General features: G+C 33.8%; 1 protein-coding gene across 4 annotated transcripts in view; it reads left to right on the forward strand.

The window, feature by feature from the left end:
- FMN2 (formin 2) overlaps window positions 1-16,716 on the forward strand; it is a 145,200-nt gene that overhangs the window by 90,178 nt on the left and 38,306 nt on the right. For all 4 annotated transcript variants that reach the window (XM_048937759.1, XM_048937758.1, XM_048937761.1 and 1 more), the window contains 6 exons: window positions 701-792; window positions 944-1,073; window positions 1,952-2,098; window positions 3,576-3,635; window positions 3,806-3,926; window positions 12,744-12,836. In XM_048937759.1, the coding sequence (XP_048793716.1) occupies window positions 701-792; window positions 944-1,073; window positions 1,952-2,098; window positions 3,576-3,635; window positions 3,806-3,926; window positions 12,744-12,836 (643 nt within the window). The remainder of the gene's footprint in view (window positions 1-700; window positions 793-943; window positions 1,074-1,951; window positions 2,099-3,575; window positions 3,636-3,805; window positions 3,927-12,743; window positions 12,837-16,716) is intronic.

The following is a 16,716-nucleotide window of genomic DNA, read 5'->3' on the forward strand; positions in this document are numbered from 1 at the left end:
TCCATTAGTTGTGCAAAATCTTGAAAGACAAAATGTATATCCATTCGTAGTGCTTTGGCATTAAGTAGTTAGAATGTTGTTTTTTGTATCTGCTGTTGAGTTCTGGGGTGAAGTTCAAAAATGCATGTAGTGTTTTCCTAAAGAAATGAATGTATATATATTTGCTGTTTTTTCTTTCATTCTTGCACAGATACTTAATTTGAATCTATTTTGAAAACAAACACAAATGTTAAAAGAAGAGTTAGAAAAGGTTTCTGTCCTTTTTATGTTGTTTGGTTTTATAGTATGGAACAGGAAAAGAAGTGAACCTCTTTTTGTTTTGATTGGAATACTGAAGAACAGACAGTACAGCATACCACAGAGTCCTCCAAGTAACTAGGCAGTTTAAATATAAGTGCTTACACTCATTAATATAGACTCACTACTAAGTGGAGGTGAATACTATTTTCTCAATGTCTGTCTGAATGATTGTCTTATATTTTGCATTTTATCAGTAGCCAATAATATTATAAGGAAGTTCTTGTTTCCATTTTATGTAATTCTATTTAAAGAATGTGATGAATTTAGTAATTTCATTGTAAGCAGATGCTGGAAAGAAAAGCATATAGACAAGATTAGTGACATGGGCATTTCCACTTGTGTTTTTAGACTAGTTTTTTTATAACTTATACTTTTTAATTACTTTATTTCTTTATTTCAGAGAGCACAATCAGATGAATTAGAAAAAATAGAGAAGCACAGCAAGGCGTCTAAGGAGAAAGAAAATGCTAAGTCTTTGGATAAACCAGAACAGTAAGAACATACTTAGAAAATAATACAGTTTTATTCACTACAGAAAATGTTGCATGCTATTGTAAACTAGCTATAGATTATATAAAAGAAAGAAGAACAAATCAAAACAAACTCTGAAGCCTGTGATTATTTTCTCCATTAATTTCTACAGGTTCCTCTATGAACTCTCACTAATTCCCAACTTTTCAGAACGTGTATTTTGCATCTTGTTTCAGTCAACATTTTCAGAAAGCATTTGTTCAATCCATCGCAAACTTGAATTATTACAGAAACTCTGTGAGGTAGGTTGTGTTCCATAAAGACTTAGAGCTATATTTTTGATATTTAGTCTTGTTAAGTTGTATTCATATTTCAAAAGATTTTTCTTTATTTGCTCTAAGAACTCATTACATCTGAAGGATAGCAGTCCTTCAGAATAGAACATTTTATAATAGCAATTCAACATCAAAGCCAATTTTAAGATTAGCTTTTAGGTCTGAACTATATCATATGTTGCCATAAATGCATATCGGTCGCGGGAAGAGAATGCACCTTTTCTGTTCGTCAAAGCAAAATCTTTCCTCTTTATAGTAATTTTGTAATTCATTTCCAAAGGAATACAGGCTCCGTTCACCTTATGTTTGCTTGGTTTTTGGAAGTGTGCAACTCAATAATATCAATGATAAAATGATTGAGAGAAGGCACTGGTGTCTCTAGCTGGAAGAGATTCCTGTGATTTGGTAGTCCCATGGAGGAGGCTGGGGGGGAGAGGGGGGGGGGGGGGGAAGCACCACAAGCAGAACAAATAGCTTTAACATGCAAATTTTGTCAGTATTTTCATAACTATTTTTAATATTTTGTTTTAACTCTTAAAGTTCTGTTTGTCTTTAAATGGGTGTTTTAGGGATTTGTTGCAAAACCCTCTTCTAAATTAAATATATAATTAACACCAGCACCATTCAAGGAAATAATGTTTCCTTTTTCCTAAATGATCACCTCTTATAATAATGCTGTTTTCTACATATATAAATCATATTCATGTTACATATAATCTATATATATTATATTTGAATAGTAAATACATATTAAATTAATATCAGTTTTGCAGATAAGGTTTTCCATTCACAACACATTAATAATATTCTACACCTTTGTGTACATTTGTTTTTCTCTTTTGTAGACACTGAAAAATGGGTCAGGAGTTATGCAGGTCTTAGGTTTGGTTCTTGCGTTTGGAAATTACATGAATGGTGGAAATAGAACACGAGGACAGGCTGATGGGTTTGGACTAGATATCCTGCCAAAACTGAAAGATGTCAAGAGCAGTGTAAGTTGATTTGAGATTTCCTGTTGGGCTTAAAATATTAAAATATTTCCACAAATCACTCTTCTTTCATTTTTAAATTAACAGTGTGTATTTTAGAAAGGCATATCAAAAGAAATTCTTAATTCTTAAGTCTTTAAATTGGCCCAAAATTTGTCTAGCGAATTACTCAGGAGCTTAGAGCATCTCCCTTTCCTGTAGGAAAGACTACAGGACCTGGGACTGTTGAGCTTGGAGACACTTATAAAGAGTAGGTGTTAAGTGGGTGGGGCCAGGATCCTCAACAGTGCCCATATGAAGAGGATCTGGGCACAAACTAGAATACGAGAAGTTCTGTACAAACATGATGAGAAAATTCTTTACTATGAAGGTTACAGAGCGCTAGAATAGGCTGCCCACAGAAGTTGTGGAGTCTCCTCTGAAGATATTCAATATCCTTTACAATGTAGTCTGGAGAACCTTTTTCAGCAGAGAGTTTCAACTCAAGTTTCAACACCTACAATTCTATGATTCCATGATTATCAAGTTTTACTCTTCAGGAAGAAAAAGAAGAGCTTGTTTTCCTAACTACACATGCTTTAGCTGTTACGTTGGATAATGCGAGGAAGCTAGCTTTATCATGTCAACTACGTTCTTAGAAAGGAACTCCATTCTGGTGTGTCTGTTCCAGCAGTAAGCCAAGGGAACAATGATGTGAATGAGGCCGTAGTACAGCATGTCTAGGGCAGCTTAGTTTAGTAAAACCTTATGAATTTACTATGAACTTGATATGTAGAGCACCAGTTTCAGAACTTAGTTGAATACTTAGGCACATTAAATTTAATTTGGTGACCCAAATATTGTGACCACTAGCCTTCCAATTGCAAAATACATTTTAAATTCACTTGCTGCTGTTCAGTTGGAAAAGTTCTTATAAAATATTATTCCACCTGAAAACATAATTTCATCTGAAGTCCTCTCCAAGTCAAAGATTTATTGTTGAAGTTCCATTACAGCTGGGAAATAAGCAGAAAGTAGTTTCCTCAACAAATCCAAATATTATTTTAGAAAAATAACTATTTGCTTATTTAATATTTAGTTATATATGAGCAAAAAATTCTGAATGTTACCTAGATAAGTTGTATATACCAGTGTAGAATTAGTTTCTCTTTTCCCTTGTTCAGAAATTTCAAATGCAAAGATTCAGTTTACAATCAACTACATTTCTAAAAGCAGGAATGGCTTATGCAAATGTTACAAAATATTTTTCTGTTACTGTTTTTAATGATTGTTTAATAGGGTTTTTTTGTTGTCTTTCTTGTTAGTTTGTGTTTAAGTGAAATCTCTCCACTTTCCCTCCATCCTCCCCCTTCCCCCCCCCCCCCCAACCCAAAAAAAGAGACCCACAAAAAATAATTTCTATGTGTGACTAAAAGGGACTTGAATGAGCGTTTCCTGAGGGAGTCTTAATAATACAACAACAATTTTGTTTTCTACACAGGACAACAGCAGAAGTCTTCTATCTTACATTGTCTCATACTATTTGCGTAATTTTGATGAGGTGAGTGAGGATAGATTTTGCTTTTTTTAAACTCAAGATCAAGAATCAGTTTAATAAAATTGCATTTATGCTGGCTAAGATAAGAAAATGCACACGTGTTATTTGTGTTATATTTTATTAAATAAAAATGTAGTGAGCACTATGTAACTGCCTATTTGTGTTGTTGTCAGGATGCTGGAAAAGAGCAATGCATCTTTCCTCTTCCTGAGCCACAAGATCTCTTTCAGGCTTCACAGCTGAAGTTCGAAGACTTTCAAAAGGATCTCCGCAAAATGAAGAAAGATTTGCGAGGTACTGAAGTTAGATTAAGTGCTAATTATATGTTTTCAACATATATCTGAGATTACTTTTTCTGTCACTTTGAGAAATTCTATGGCAATATAAAAGTAGCTGTGTATACTTTAATTTCTCAGGTAGGCTTTTGTTTCCTTGATTTCTTTGCTTTTTTCTTTTGATGGCCATTAGTTTATCAACTTCATTATAATAATTCATTATTTTCTGCTGATAACCTTAAAGAGGTTGCTAAAATAAACAGCATCAAATCAATTAGGTAAAATCTTATGTCTCAAAACTAGAACAAAAAAAATCACTGTTTTGTGTGCACGTGTTTGAGTACTGACCATAAGAAAAAAATGTCGAAGCATTGGGCCGTAACCATGACAACAATATTTTAGAATTAGGTCCAAAATGCTGTTGAAGACATATGCAAAGAAAGTATTTTTTTTTCCCTCATGTTTGTATAATGACATTTCTTAAAAATCAACTTCATAAAGTACATTTGCTAGAGTTCTTTAAAGAACACATATAGCACTTTTTAAAATAGCACTGAGGGTTAAGCACGAAGTTTAAGTTAAATAAGATAAAGAGTTTGAAAATATTAGTCAGCAACATACACAATATTTAATATTTTTGTTAAAGTTCTCCATCAGACTAGGCATGTATATGTCATTATGCTAAACTGTGGAGAGATGGATTCAAATAAAACAGTGAAAAGATCTTTATTGACTGTTTTGAATGGTTTCAAATGCCAGGAGTCTGGAGAGCATGGAAATGGTTTAGTAAATCATTAGTCCCGGAATAACCTACAATGGAAGGTTCTGTATTAAAACAAAAACTTGTTACTTTTACAGAACAACAACAACAAAAAAAATACAGAACAAAATCTGACCTCTTCTTGCCCTTATCAAACTTTCTCTTTGTATGTTTTCTTTAAAAATGTATTTTACGTATTTAGAAGTAAAATTTAAAGTTATTTCAAGATCACTTACTATGATACTTCAGAGCAAACTGAAGCAGCATCCAGCTGCTGCCCTGAAGAATCCCACAGTTCAGCCATAAGAAAAAATATTTCTATAGCTCTTGCAACTTTCGGATTATACAGGGGGTGAACTCCCAAGCTTCCAAACAGAGGAGAAAGATGCTTAGCTTTGATTTAGGGAAGGTATTTGAATTCAGGCGCATGTTTAAGAACTTCTAGGGATGAAGACGTTATCCTTTGCAAGTTCACCAAAAGTATAATTATATGGACAAGGGTTTAAACATTTTTAGATCAAGGTTGAAATTTGCACACAGACATAAATCTCTTGTGGAATAAATCTACACTGTGTAGTGATCAAAGACAGCTTTCTGTAAAAAAGGGAATTACACGCTTCACTCTGCCACAAGACTTCAGGCAAATTCTTTCTGTGCTTCCAGACCCAGCCCTTAGGCTTGAATCTCCATTGTCATTCTGTTCACTAGTTAATGAAACTGAAGAATAGATGCAGACATCCTGACTCCCTGCTCCCTTTAGGAAAAGCGTTTTTAGGAAATAGCTTTGGCCTCCTTCTGCATCCTCTTCTGGATATGAAGTAAAAATCTTACCAGTTTCTTATCAACTCTGAGTGATGCAAAATGCTTTTTGCTGTCTATTTTTCAAAGAAGTGTGTCACCTCGAATTAAAAATCAATTGCTTTAAAGAAAGCTCGGATTGTAAAAGGATTCACTAAAACTTCTGCGTATTCCAATTGCGTAGTTGTAATAGGCTCAGAGACAAATTAAATGCTGGTCTTTTTAAAATAATGCGCATTTTGGCTGAACGGCTAAAACGTCTTCAAACTGGTTTTCCTTTTTCATTTATTTCAAGTACACTGCCAGTTTTGCTAATGTGTACCTGGATCCTTACCACTTGAGGAACTACTAAGTGTCTTATTAAATGACTGAGCAGGAAGAGAGCTTAAGATACTAAACAAATTATGACAGAATCCTAAATACAATCCTCTCTTTTTGAAGCCATTGAAAATAAAATGAGTATTGAGTATTTCCAAGAAAAACTGATTGTCACCAAACTTAGAGAGGGAAATGGGTGCCTATGACTGCATTCCAGTTCTACAGTTAGATGTGGGCTGTAGCTGTGACCCCATTTTCATCTTTGTTTAGGAGGAATATTTTATAAGAGGATTTCACATTTTCTTGTTCTTTTTGTTTGTTTGCATGTTTTTGTTTTTAATTTAATCACTGAAAATATGCATATAACTTTACTGGTACTGTCACCAGTGTAAAGGGTATGTTAGTTTCAAATATCCTGCAAACTGTGTACAGTGAGATCACACTTAGTAAAAATGGGGGGAAGGCAGCCCCAAAAGGATCCTTTCATAAAATTACAAATAAGTACAACAACAAAAATAAATAAAGCACCACCACAAGCTAGAGGAAAGGTATTATGAAAATTGCTATGTAACAATAATTAAATAGTTCAGTCTATAAATGCTATATTTTTCTATGTACATATGTCAGTAACATACACAGTGGCATATAGACGTAAATCATCTTTATAATTCTGCAAAAATCTGTCATGCTGTTTCACGGTTCAGAGCTAGGGCTTGTGATTGTATTAAAGGAGTTACGCTGATTTTCTTAAGAAGAAAAAGAACTTGGGATGTTCAAAATATTTTTGACTGTGGAAGCTCTTTTCCACTTTAAATTTTCATGAACACTACATGCCTTTCAATTTGTAAATGCTAGAAACCAAGTCTGTACAGAGATTTCAAATCAAAGTGGAAGTCCAAAAGGTTTTCAGAAGGCACAATGTGTACCTGTCCAAGATAAATAATTCAGAAATTTACATTTCAGCTAAGCTGTAAGTCATCTAAACTAGTGTAGCAGAAGTTATTCTAACCATACAACAACATACTTGCAGATTGTTCAGACCTTGTTGCTGATTTTAGATAAAATACACCCCAGAGATAAAGTTAATATGGTAGATTATTGTAAAGGAGTAGAATACCTAAGAACAGGTAAAGCTTCTCATTCAAAACCAAGTGAGTTTGGCTCCATCTGTTGCCCCCCGATTTCACAGCTCTCCAGGATTCTTACTTTAGCCTTCTTAACTTCAGTGACATATAGTTTGTTAAGCAACTTGATCTGCTTTTGATCTCTCCTGGCTGTCAGCAATGTTCCTTGATGCAGTCATGCTAAGCAATGACTCTTTTCTTATGTCATTCCAGGGATGAAACTTTAGCACTTGTCACATGATTTAAATCAACTCACCATATAAAAGAAAATTGGGCATCCAGGGTCACTAGAATGTTGAGTGACTCTTGCTGATTAGGACTTCTGTTGTACAGTCAGTACTAGCATATGGATGCACAGTTGTGATTTAGCAAAAGATTGGATTTGTGGCCCATAAAGTTCTTCAGAACATATATTTTGTTTAGGAAAGAACTAGAACATTAGAGTGGCAGTGAGAGTTATTCATGAAGCACTTATGATAAGTTAAGACTGTTTAGAAGCTGTTCTTTGGCTGCTTGTTAGTATTTAAGCTTTAAAATAGTTTATTCTTGCAAATCATAATCCAATTCATCAATTGTCATTTATTGCAAAACTTTCACTGAAGCTCAGCTAAAATGCAATTAGAAACAATGTCAGGCAGAAAATAAATCTGATTAGTAGAATGTTGAAAAGAAGAGTAATACCATACAATGCTATAAAATTGAGCCAGTCAGTGCTTATTTATATGCCACAGTATTGTAATACTTACTATCTTTGACTGAAAACTTATTATAAGTAATATTTTCGTAATTTAAGTATCTGTTTTCTACCATGAGTGCTAACAAGACATTCAGAAGTCTCCATCCGTAAGAAGGTAGGCAGTACAGCTTGCTATTTCTCTTTGGCTTGAAATAAACATGACTGAAAGTGTTTATAAATTGTTAAGCAGATACAGAGCACTTAATATTTTAACAAGTGTCTTCCAAGAAGGGTCCCACAATAATTTGGAAAAGTACATGATCCCTATTTTTTCAGTGCTTCTTACTGTGACCTGAAATTATCTATTCATCTCAGCTGTGTAGCAATAGAAATTATACATCTAGTACCTGCTGTGGCAATCAGAGAACTGAAAGTTCCATTTTGTGCAGCAGCAAGAATTGTATCTGAATCTGGGGCATTATCAAGATGGGACTGAGAGATATAAGATAGTAGATATGCTTTGGTTCCTTACAATTTTTTATTCGCATAATAATCTATTAAACATTTAGGTGTCAACAGTTGTGTTGACCATGGATTGCCTTGCATATGAGATTGTATCCGCTGATACATTGATCCACTGATCTTCTATTAATGCTTGCAAGCTATGTCCTTCTGTTATCTTTTTAATTTACCTTTACAGAAACAGCTATTGTCTTAGCCAAATTAAATCTTTACTTTTGCTTATTCATTAGCAGTGTGCATCCAAAAATTCTAGCTGTTTGTTCAGCTATTACTGAAAGGGTTAATTGTGGCAGCTACGCAGCATGCAGACTCCTAAACCTAAACCAGATGTAAACTAAAGCCAGGCTTTCAGTCAATCTGTGAGTCATATTTTACTGTCCTTAAAACTCCAAACAAGGAGTTGTCTATGGGATCCCTTGAAGACTCAGCAGTTCTTAGTGTAAGTCTTTACAATTAAAAAAAAAAAAAAAGGGGAAAAAAAAAGAGCTGTTTCTGTACTTGGGGCTGAATTCATCAATTTCTTTTGATGACGCCAGTGTTCTCCTTTGATAAAGTCTAAACATTCTTTTAAAGTCATAAGTTGCAGTGCTAAAAAAAAAAAAAAAATCACTGAAGTGAAAATAGTGATTACACTGTTATATACCTATCTGACATGTTGGATACAGGCTAATGGCCTGTGGGACACTGTGTACTCAGAACCCCTGAAAATCAGGGAGATAGTTTCAAAACATCCTTAAAAATAGTTTCTTAAGTCTTAGCACCACTTGTTCTCTCAAGTATTGTAAGCTGTCCTGTCTTAAAATTCCATCTGAATTCTGTAGGACTTTTATGGGTAAATATGTGGTCTCAGGTGTGGTTAGCCCAAATACCCTGACAAAGATCAGATCATTTTTTGAATATTGCTTATATATTAATAACTGTTTAGAGGGCTGAGAAAGAGATGTCTCTGCCTGTACCAACCTCTGCTAAGGATCTGAAGTCTTCGGAGTGTATAAATAAGGTAAATGCATGTATAGTGGGTAGCCAAGAGAACCGAAACCTTTGCTGTATAAAGCAATATGAGGTTCTTATCCTTTTTTGTTACTGTTTGGGCAGTGCCAGCACTTGAGATAAGTTTCTACCGAGTGCTTTTATGCCTGTCTTACAAGATTCTTAAATGCCATTCCATTCTTGCATTATATTAAAATCTAAAATCTGCTTTAATTAAATGGAACTACATATACTAGCATTGTCTTTCTGTTGCTTACGTATCTCCTAGGGTGAAAAACAACAGAAGCTGTGAGAATAGAGATGGTATTAGAGCAAGTTTTGACTTAACTCGATAGAACTTGAAAGACAGATAAGCATTTGTTTCAGACAAAACTTCTGTGATCTTACTGCAGCAAATCTACCTTGCCAGCCTAGTCCTTTGATATCTTAGGTGTTTAGGTGATCTGCTTTGTTGGAGTGATGTATGTTTATATATGTTGGGAAGGGGGGGGAGGGGAGGGGGAATAGATATGGAATACTCTAGCATTTTCACATTTTTTTAATGCATGTTTCATGTCCACATTACTTAGAAGTTATTAAATACACTTCTGACATATTTATTTAGTATCATATTCCTGCACTTGGGCAGAAATGCTGGTAACTGTCCAGCATTTTACGTTCCTTTCATATGATGAACACTTTAAAATTCCTTCAGTTACAGTTAAGGAATAACAATACTTCATCCAAGTAAAGGGATTTTATACTCTGGTGACAAATTGCAAGACATGATAAATGAGTACTCTAACAAACAGGTTGTGCAGGGAGACTGTGATTCCAATCTTGGTGCTCTGGAAAACAAACATAAAACTTACAGTTCTTTAAGTTCTTTAATTAATTAATCCTTTAATAATGAAAGCATCCAGTTGAGCTAGTTTTGAACACAAGCTGTCTCAGAGCTGGCAGATTACGGGATGGGTATTAGTATTTTAACAGTGATAGCAATTCCTTCACTTGTAAAAATTAGATATTATATATGGTATCTTCCTACAAAGCAAGAAAAAGCTTTTTTTCTTTAAGTTACTTATGCATTATTTGCAATCCAGAAATAGAGTTGGAAACAAACCTGAACTGCTGCTCTTCCAAACATTACTGATACTGAATACAAAGGATGGTATATCCTTGTACTTTCTTCTAGACTTTGAAAGAGGACTGCTTCAGATATTGGCATGGGTATAGGCTTAAGATTTTTTTTTTTTAGCATAAATTTTTATAAGACATGTTTCTTCCAAAGATATCTGAGATATCTGGAGGGGTACTCATTGAATCAGGAGAGTAAAATGTTTTAATTGTTATGTGAGGAATATTTTGGAAAAAGATGTGAAGTACAAGTGATGTTAAATGGACAATTATGACTGTTTCTAGGGCATCTTTCAATTGTCACGTATTTTTGAACAGTAGAAAAGAATAGTAAAAATATCACCATGAGATTTTTATTTATTTATTTTGCATGATAGTACATAATTTCTCCAGCTTCATTCTAGCCATTACTTTTTGAAAATTCATGGTCATTTTGAATTCCTCCCCTTATTTTCAGAGGTGTTGACTAATGTTTAAGAATCTTGGAGAACGTTAGAGAACATTTGGAACATGCTTGTATTTTTGCTATTTGTGGTAATATTTTTAGAAAGAATTAAAAAGTTTTCTTTGCTAAAGTTATCAACACATTTTTTTCCACAATCTTTAAAAATAATGAAAACATCATAAAAGAGATGGAAAACTGAATCTCTGTATTCAGGCTCTGAACTGATCAGCAGTAGTATCTATTTATCAAAGGTACAGTTTCTGTTCTGTTCCTTTCTAAAATCAGACTTCTCCAACCTTAGAAATGCTCCACTAACGGCAGTGATGGTATTTTTGTATTTAGTTTAACATATAACTCACACATTTGAATATGTGTATACTAAAATGCTTCTTAAGTAGCCTTACCCATTTATTTGAATATGTTCATTTAAAATTGTTTTGCTTTCTAAAAATCTACTTGTACTTATATTAGTTTCTAAGCTAAAGAAAAATTAGATTGAAATTTTTAGTGACACCCTGACTTTGCTTGTTTAGACTTGCTGATTACTTGATTTGAATCAGTCATCCTTTGTGCGTTTGTATTTTAGAATCAATATCACTAGTTGTCTTTGATTTAATCACAACTATGAGAAAAGACAATTATTATCTATGAGATCTAATACTGCATTCTCCAGAAGTTTGTTCCAGACATAGGAGACCAGATGAGTAGTAAAGATGAATAAATTTGCTCAGCTAACAAAATACAAAAGAGTAATGTGACTACCATAATATCTGTTTACATTTTTCATACTCTAGCTTGAATGACTAAGTGCAGACCTACATTGGGCTCTCTGACTAGCATTTGCCATAGGTAATGAAACCCTGGATCATTATCTTAAATTGCAATACCGCCACCATGATCTTTTGGATATGTCATTCATCTGTGGCTGCAAACCATAAAATGTTGTTACTACAGGTTAAAAATTTACTATTGGTTAGATAAGAATGACCTGGTAACTATTTCTTTTTTTTTTTTAATTCTGGTATTTTTGCAAATATTACATATTTCTAGAGAATATAATTCATCTATGGCTTTTACCTATTGTTTCTAATCTAAACCAGACTGTTATTCTCATCTGTATGTTTTTAGATGGATGGCATTCTATGCATTTCTTTTATATTTAAAGGAGATAATAGTGAATTCTGCTGCTTCAAAATATTTTAATGTAATTATTCTTCTGTATGTAAAAACATAATAACAGACCTCTTTCTCTGAAAGAACCTTCAGAGAGTAAATAAAAATCTATGTGCACTTCCATTGGAAATTTTGAGGCAGAGCCATTCTCCTGAAGTAGTATCTTTTGTTGCTCCAAATGAAATTACTTTGGCTTGTCTGTGAGAACACGGCGATGCCACCTCAACAGTGACAAATCTGTGACGGATGCTTTGGGCTTCTCTGTCCAGGTCTCTGATAAAGTAATAACCAAATTGTCCTCCACCAAGATCTCTTATAGAATTCAAGCTATGATGGCTATACTGTCATGTTCTTGTACTTCAGTAACTTCTAGGTTATTTTTGAACAAAGCAAGATACTTAACCACATCTGTAGTTTTAGCAGACATCAAGCCCTCATCTGCATTTTATGTACTATAGTTCTATAACTAAGATTGCTCCTAATAGTTGGTGCTGGTTTTGCACCTGAACTTCATTTTGATTGAGGTACTGCCACTTAAGTGCATATAGATTAAAGTAAGTGGATGAAAATTACCTTAAATCAGAAATCATAATTTTGTTCCTATATCTTTCAGCCCCTTACAATTGTTTTTTTCCTTCAAAATAATTCAGTGTTTTCAGTAATCTTGCTACCGTTCATTTAAATAACAGTTACACTAACCATGAGTTATTGTTAAATTTTGATCAACAACATTTGATCATGACATAACTGTTCCTGAATATATTGTCAGAGATCACACTTGAAGTAGTGTGTTTGAGGAACATATTCCAGCAATTTCACTAGGTATATATTAACTGAAGTATGTATCTGCATGTTGAAATAAAATACACTCTATGATGTGCCATTACTAAACTAATCTGTTATTTCAATTTCAGTATGTGAGACAGAAGCAGCAAAAGTTTATCAGCTATCACTAGAAGAGCACCTACAGCCTTTCAAAGACAGCATGGAGCAATTCATTAGTCAAGGTAAATAATGAAACGTCACTTAACCTTTTCATGACATTTCAAAGACAAGTTATGGGAACAATGTTTATACATTGTGGGAAAGAGACTGTTTATTTTGGCATCATAGAAAGATGTGGATTAGTTTAATCAGATGCCACACAGTTCTAAAAGATTTACAAAATGATTCTGTTGTAATGTAGGTGACTCATTTTCTTTTGCATGACAGCAAAGACAAATGCTATTGGCTCAAGTATGTGATCTGATAAGTTCAACATTCCAGTAGAAAACAATTTTACAACCTTTGTTCCTAGAAAAATTATTGAAGCTGGATCTGTGTCATTAAGTTCTTTCCAAAGAGATAATTCCTTTAGACGTGCCAAAAACATGCAGTAAGTTCAGCAAAAGTACTTAGTTTTTTCCGTATGTAAGGCAAATCCATATGAAATTCTTGGATGTGATTAATGGAAAATGCAAGAAAAGATTTAAGTATCCGTGATGAACTGGCATCCTGAGTGCTAGAAGGAATAAAAAACACAACAACAAAAAAAACACTTCAAAAATGAATAGACAATGTTTTACTAGACTCTTCTTTTGCAAGATGGTAGGAAAATAAGTATGGATAAATTTAATTTTTAACTAGCAGCGTGTCACAGTGAAATACTGAAATACTGCACTGAAAGAGTATATTCTGTGTTTGACCAGTTCAATTTCTGATACAATTTGGAGTTCAATGCCTTAAATTGGCAGTGGCCTGGTAAACAAATCAATGGCATTTTAGCTTTCTTGGTCATGTTACTGCTCCTTCTGCTTGATAATATTTTTTTTTTTAATAGAAGATGTCTGTTACCTCCTGATCAGGTGATTTATGTGAAGTGAGTTTCTTCTGATTACTCAACATAGTTCTCAGTAACACATTTCTCTACATGTAAGAGAGAAATTATTATTAACTGTTTGTGCATGATGTTTGACAGACCAGGCAGGTATGCATTTCTTTATTCTTAATTAGAATATCCAAGGTGATCATCTGTCCAAACATGTAAAAAAGGAAATTATACAAATTTCAGTATGTATCAGTACAGGCTACCAGTTTCCTAACTACTGTGGAAAAAATTCACATTTACAACTATGAAAATTGCAAAAACGTTGTTTTGAACTGTACATGTAAATTGATGCTTCCTGAGTCAAACTATCCATTTGTCAAATCTGGCAAACAGTGCTGTGTCCTGCATGACTAGATATGGAACTGCAAGGGCTTCTCAGAAAGCAATGCCTCCTAATTTTTTCTGTTGGTCCATGAAGTCAAAGGCAGATATTGGAGGTATGGCAGCAAAGATTGAACTTTCCCACCAGTAGTCCACTATGCTTTCTTGCTATGTGACAGATGGCAGCAGGGAGGCAGCCTGGCAAAATGGCATCTGATGTAGAAGTGCATATCAAGCACTGGTGTGTCACTGAATTCCTCCACGCAGAAACAGTTGTACCCATTGATGTTCATTGACACTTGCTGAACAATAATGGAGTCCAAACAGTGGATGTGAGCACAGTGAAATGATGGGTGGTGAGTTTCAGCAGTGGTAGCAGTTCTTTTTCTTTTTTAAATGCAGCATTCAGGCTCTTGTTCGTTGCTGGCAAAAATACCTAGCTACTGGTGGTGACTGCTGAAAAGGTGTTTCGTAGCTGAGTATTTACTCCAACCAATAGTGTTATTGAGCTTTTTGTATCTGGTTTAGTTTCCATGGAAATAGCAAACATTACTTTTGGAGCGACCTACATGTGTTAAAACTGTATTCTTGTTGCGCAGATGATATGCAACTAGTAACATAGACATATACCACATATGTTAGGTTTATATTATTACTGATATATGTAGATAGGGAGCTATCAAATCATGAGCTACTCTTAAACAGATCACTAATGGTACACTGTAAATCATGCAACATGCTTGCCTATTAATAAAAAAAAAATCAGGTCAAATATGGGGCTTATATTACGTCACGTATGTGTTACTTTTAGAAGCCACTCACTCTATTGTAGCCTTTTTTTGACTATGACTTAAGGCAATAATGTGAAGTAAAAGCTGCGGTAATTTTATGAGGAACATGAGAAAAAACATATAGCCGTGCATCTTATCCATGAAGAACTTTGCTGTGTTATTATTAGTGGATCTTGCTAAAGCATTAATAACTGGAAATCCATAATGTAAGTAAAAATATCATGATCACTTTTTAATTGAAATAATTGGAAATGTGCATTGTGAACACAATTGTGACTAAAAAGCTTATACTGTTTATAATTTTGAGGACTATTTTTTAGTATTTGATTGCAATGTAAGAAAGACAAAGGTTAATATATAGGAAAAAAGAAGCTCTGGTTAAGTTTAAAAAAAAAAAAAGTAATTCTAAATACCTTTCATTATGAAATCCTTTGTTTTTACTTCATGGGGTTGAATTCAGACTTGAAAGAGGCCATGTTTAAAGCAGGATTTCTCTTTCCTGTTCAGTGTTTGACAGGCTTTTGATCTAGATATTTTTTCTAGGGGCTTTTGTTGTTTATGTAGACATAATCGATGAGTCTTTTCAGCTAGACTGCACACATGATCATTTAGAAAAACAGAGGGACAATTCTTGGCACCTTTTAGGGATTTGTGTTTATATAACATATGCTCTGGGCAAAAAAAAGAAAAAAAATGCTAAGCTTTAAGCTTTATCTTTTCAAGTTCCAGTTTCTCTAAAGTCAGAAAAAGTTTTAACTTATAATTCAGATGAAAAACATTTTTCATAAGCATGAATAATTTGGCATGTTTATATGATGTCTTTTCAGAGTAGATAACTTGTGTGCATAATGGGACCCAAAAGTTCAAAGTAGCTAGTTATTCACTTAAGCTTATTGCTAAACTTGCGGTTAAAATGGAAAATGAGTTTCTTGTAGGCAGAAATACTTGGACATCAAATTAAGTATTCCTGGCAAGGAGATAGAAAAGCAGAATAGTTACTGTATGTAACTATGCACAGTTATGTAACTTTAAGTTACTATAACTGGTCTGGCTGATTGTTGCTATTGATGTATTAATAAAAACAAAATTGTTAACACTTTCATTTTCATTAGAGTCATTAGAGGCAAAAATGATTGTTCTTCTAGCTGATTAGTGGAATTTATTTCTTTCAAAGGATAAAGAAGGGGAAGAAGTAAGGTATGTGTTCAGAGTCATAATGTTTTAGATCAAAATGTTTGTGGTGTATATAGCTGAGGCTGCCTAGCATTTACCTTGCTATCCTAGTCAGCAGTCTAAAGTGTCATTGTATTCATCAAAATAAGCAAAGTAGTCAATCTATTTAACAGAAAATCAAAATATCTGCTCCATCTCAATACATGCAGTTTCTGAGGGTCTGCATGTGTCAGAACCTCCAAGGCAAACCTCTGTTCTCCCATGTATTCTGTCCTCTTTTTGGAATCACATGTAGTAAACTCTCAGTCAAAAAATTTGTTATTCTCAAATTTAAATATCAGTAATTACTGCTGAGATTCTCTGTAGTCCCATTGCTTTAAAAACAACAAAAAAACACTTGCAAACAGGAAATTGAAAAGAAAAATGTGTAATATTGCAAAGAACTTTATAAAAGTATTTTTTTCTTTACTGCATATTTCTAACAATCTTCTTAAAGTTTATACTAGTATTTGGGAGATAGTCCTTTATAAGTGAAACATTATTCAGACCAAATTGTGTGAAATTAATAAGTATTGTTTGTGTCTCCTCGGTATAGGAGTGCAAACTTCACTGGAGGTTTCTTTCCACAAGTCAGTCCACACAAGTTACTGTAGTTTGTAGAACAGAAATCACAAAGGAAAACACTATTTGAAAATGCAGTTGCTTTTGGATCAGTACTTTTCTGTGGGAACACAC

This window comes from Lagopus muta, chromosome 2 (genome assembly GCF_023343835.1).
Source record: "Lagopus muta isolate bLagMut1 chromosome 2, bLagMut1 primary, whole genome shotgun sequence".
In the NCBI taxonomy this organism is placed as follows: Eukaryota; Metazoa; Chordata; class Aves; order Galliformes; family Phasianidae; genus Lagopus; species Lagopus muta.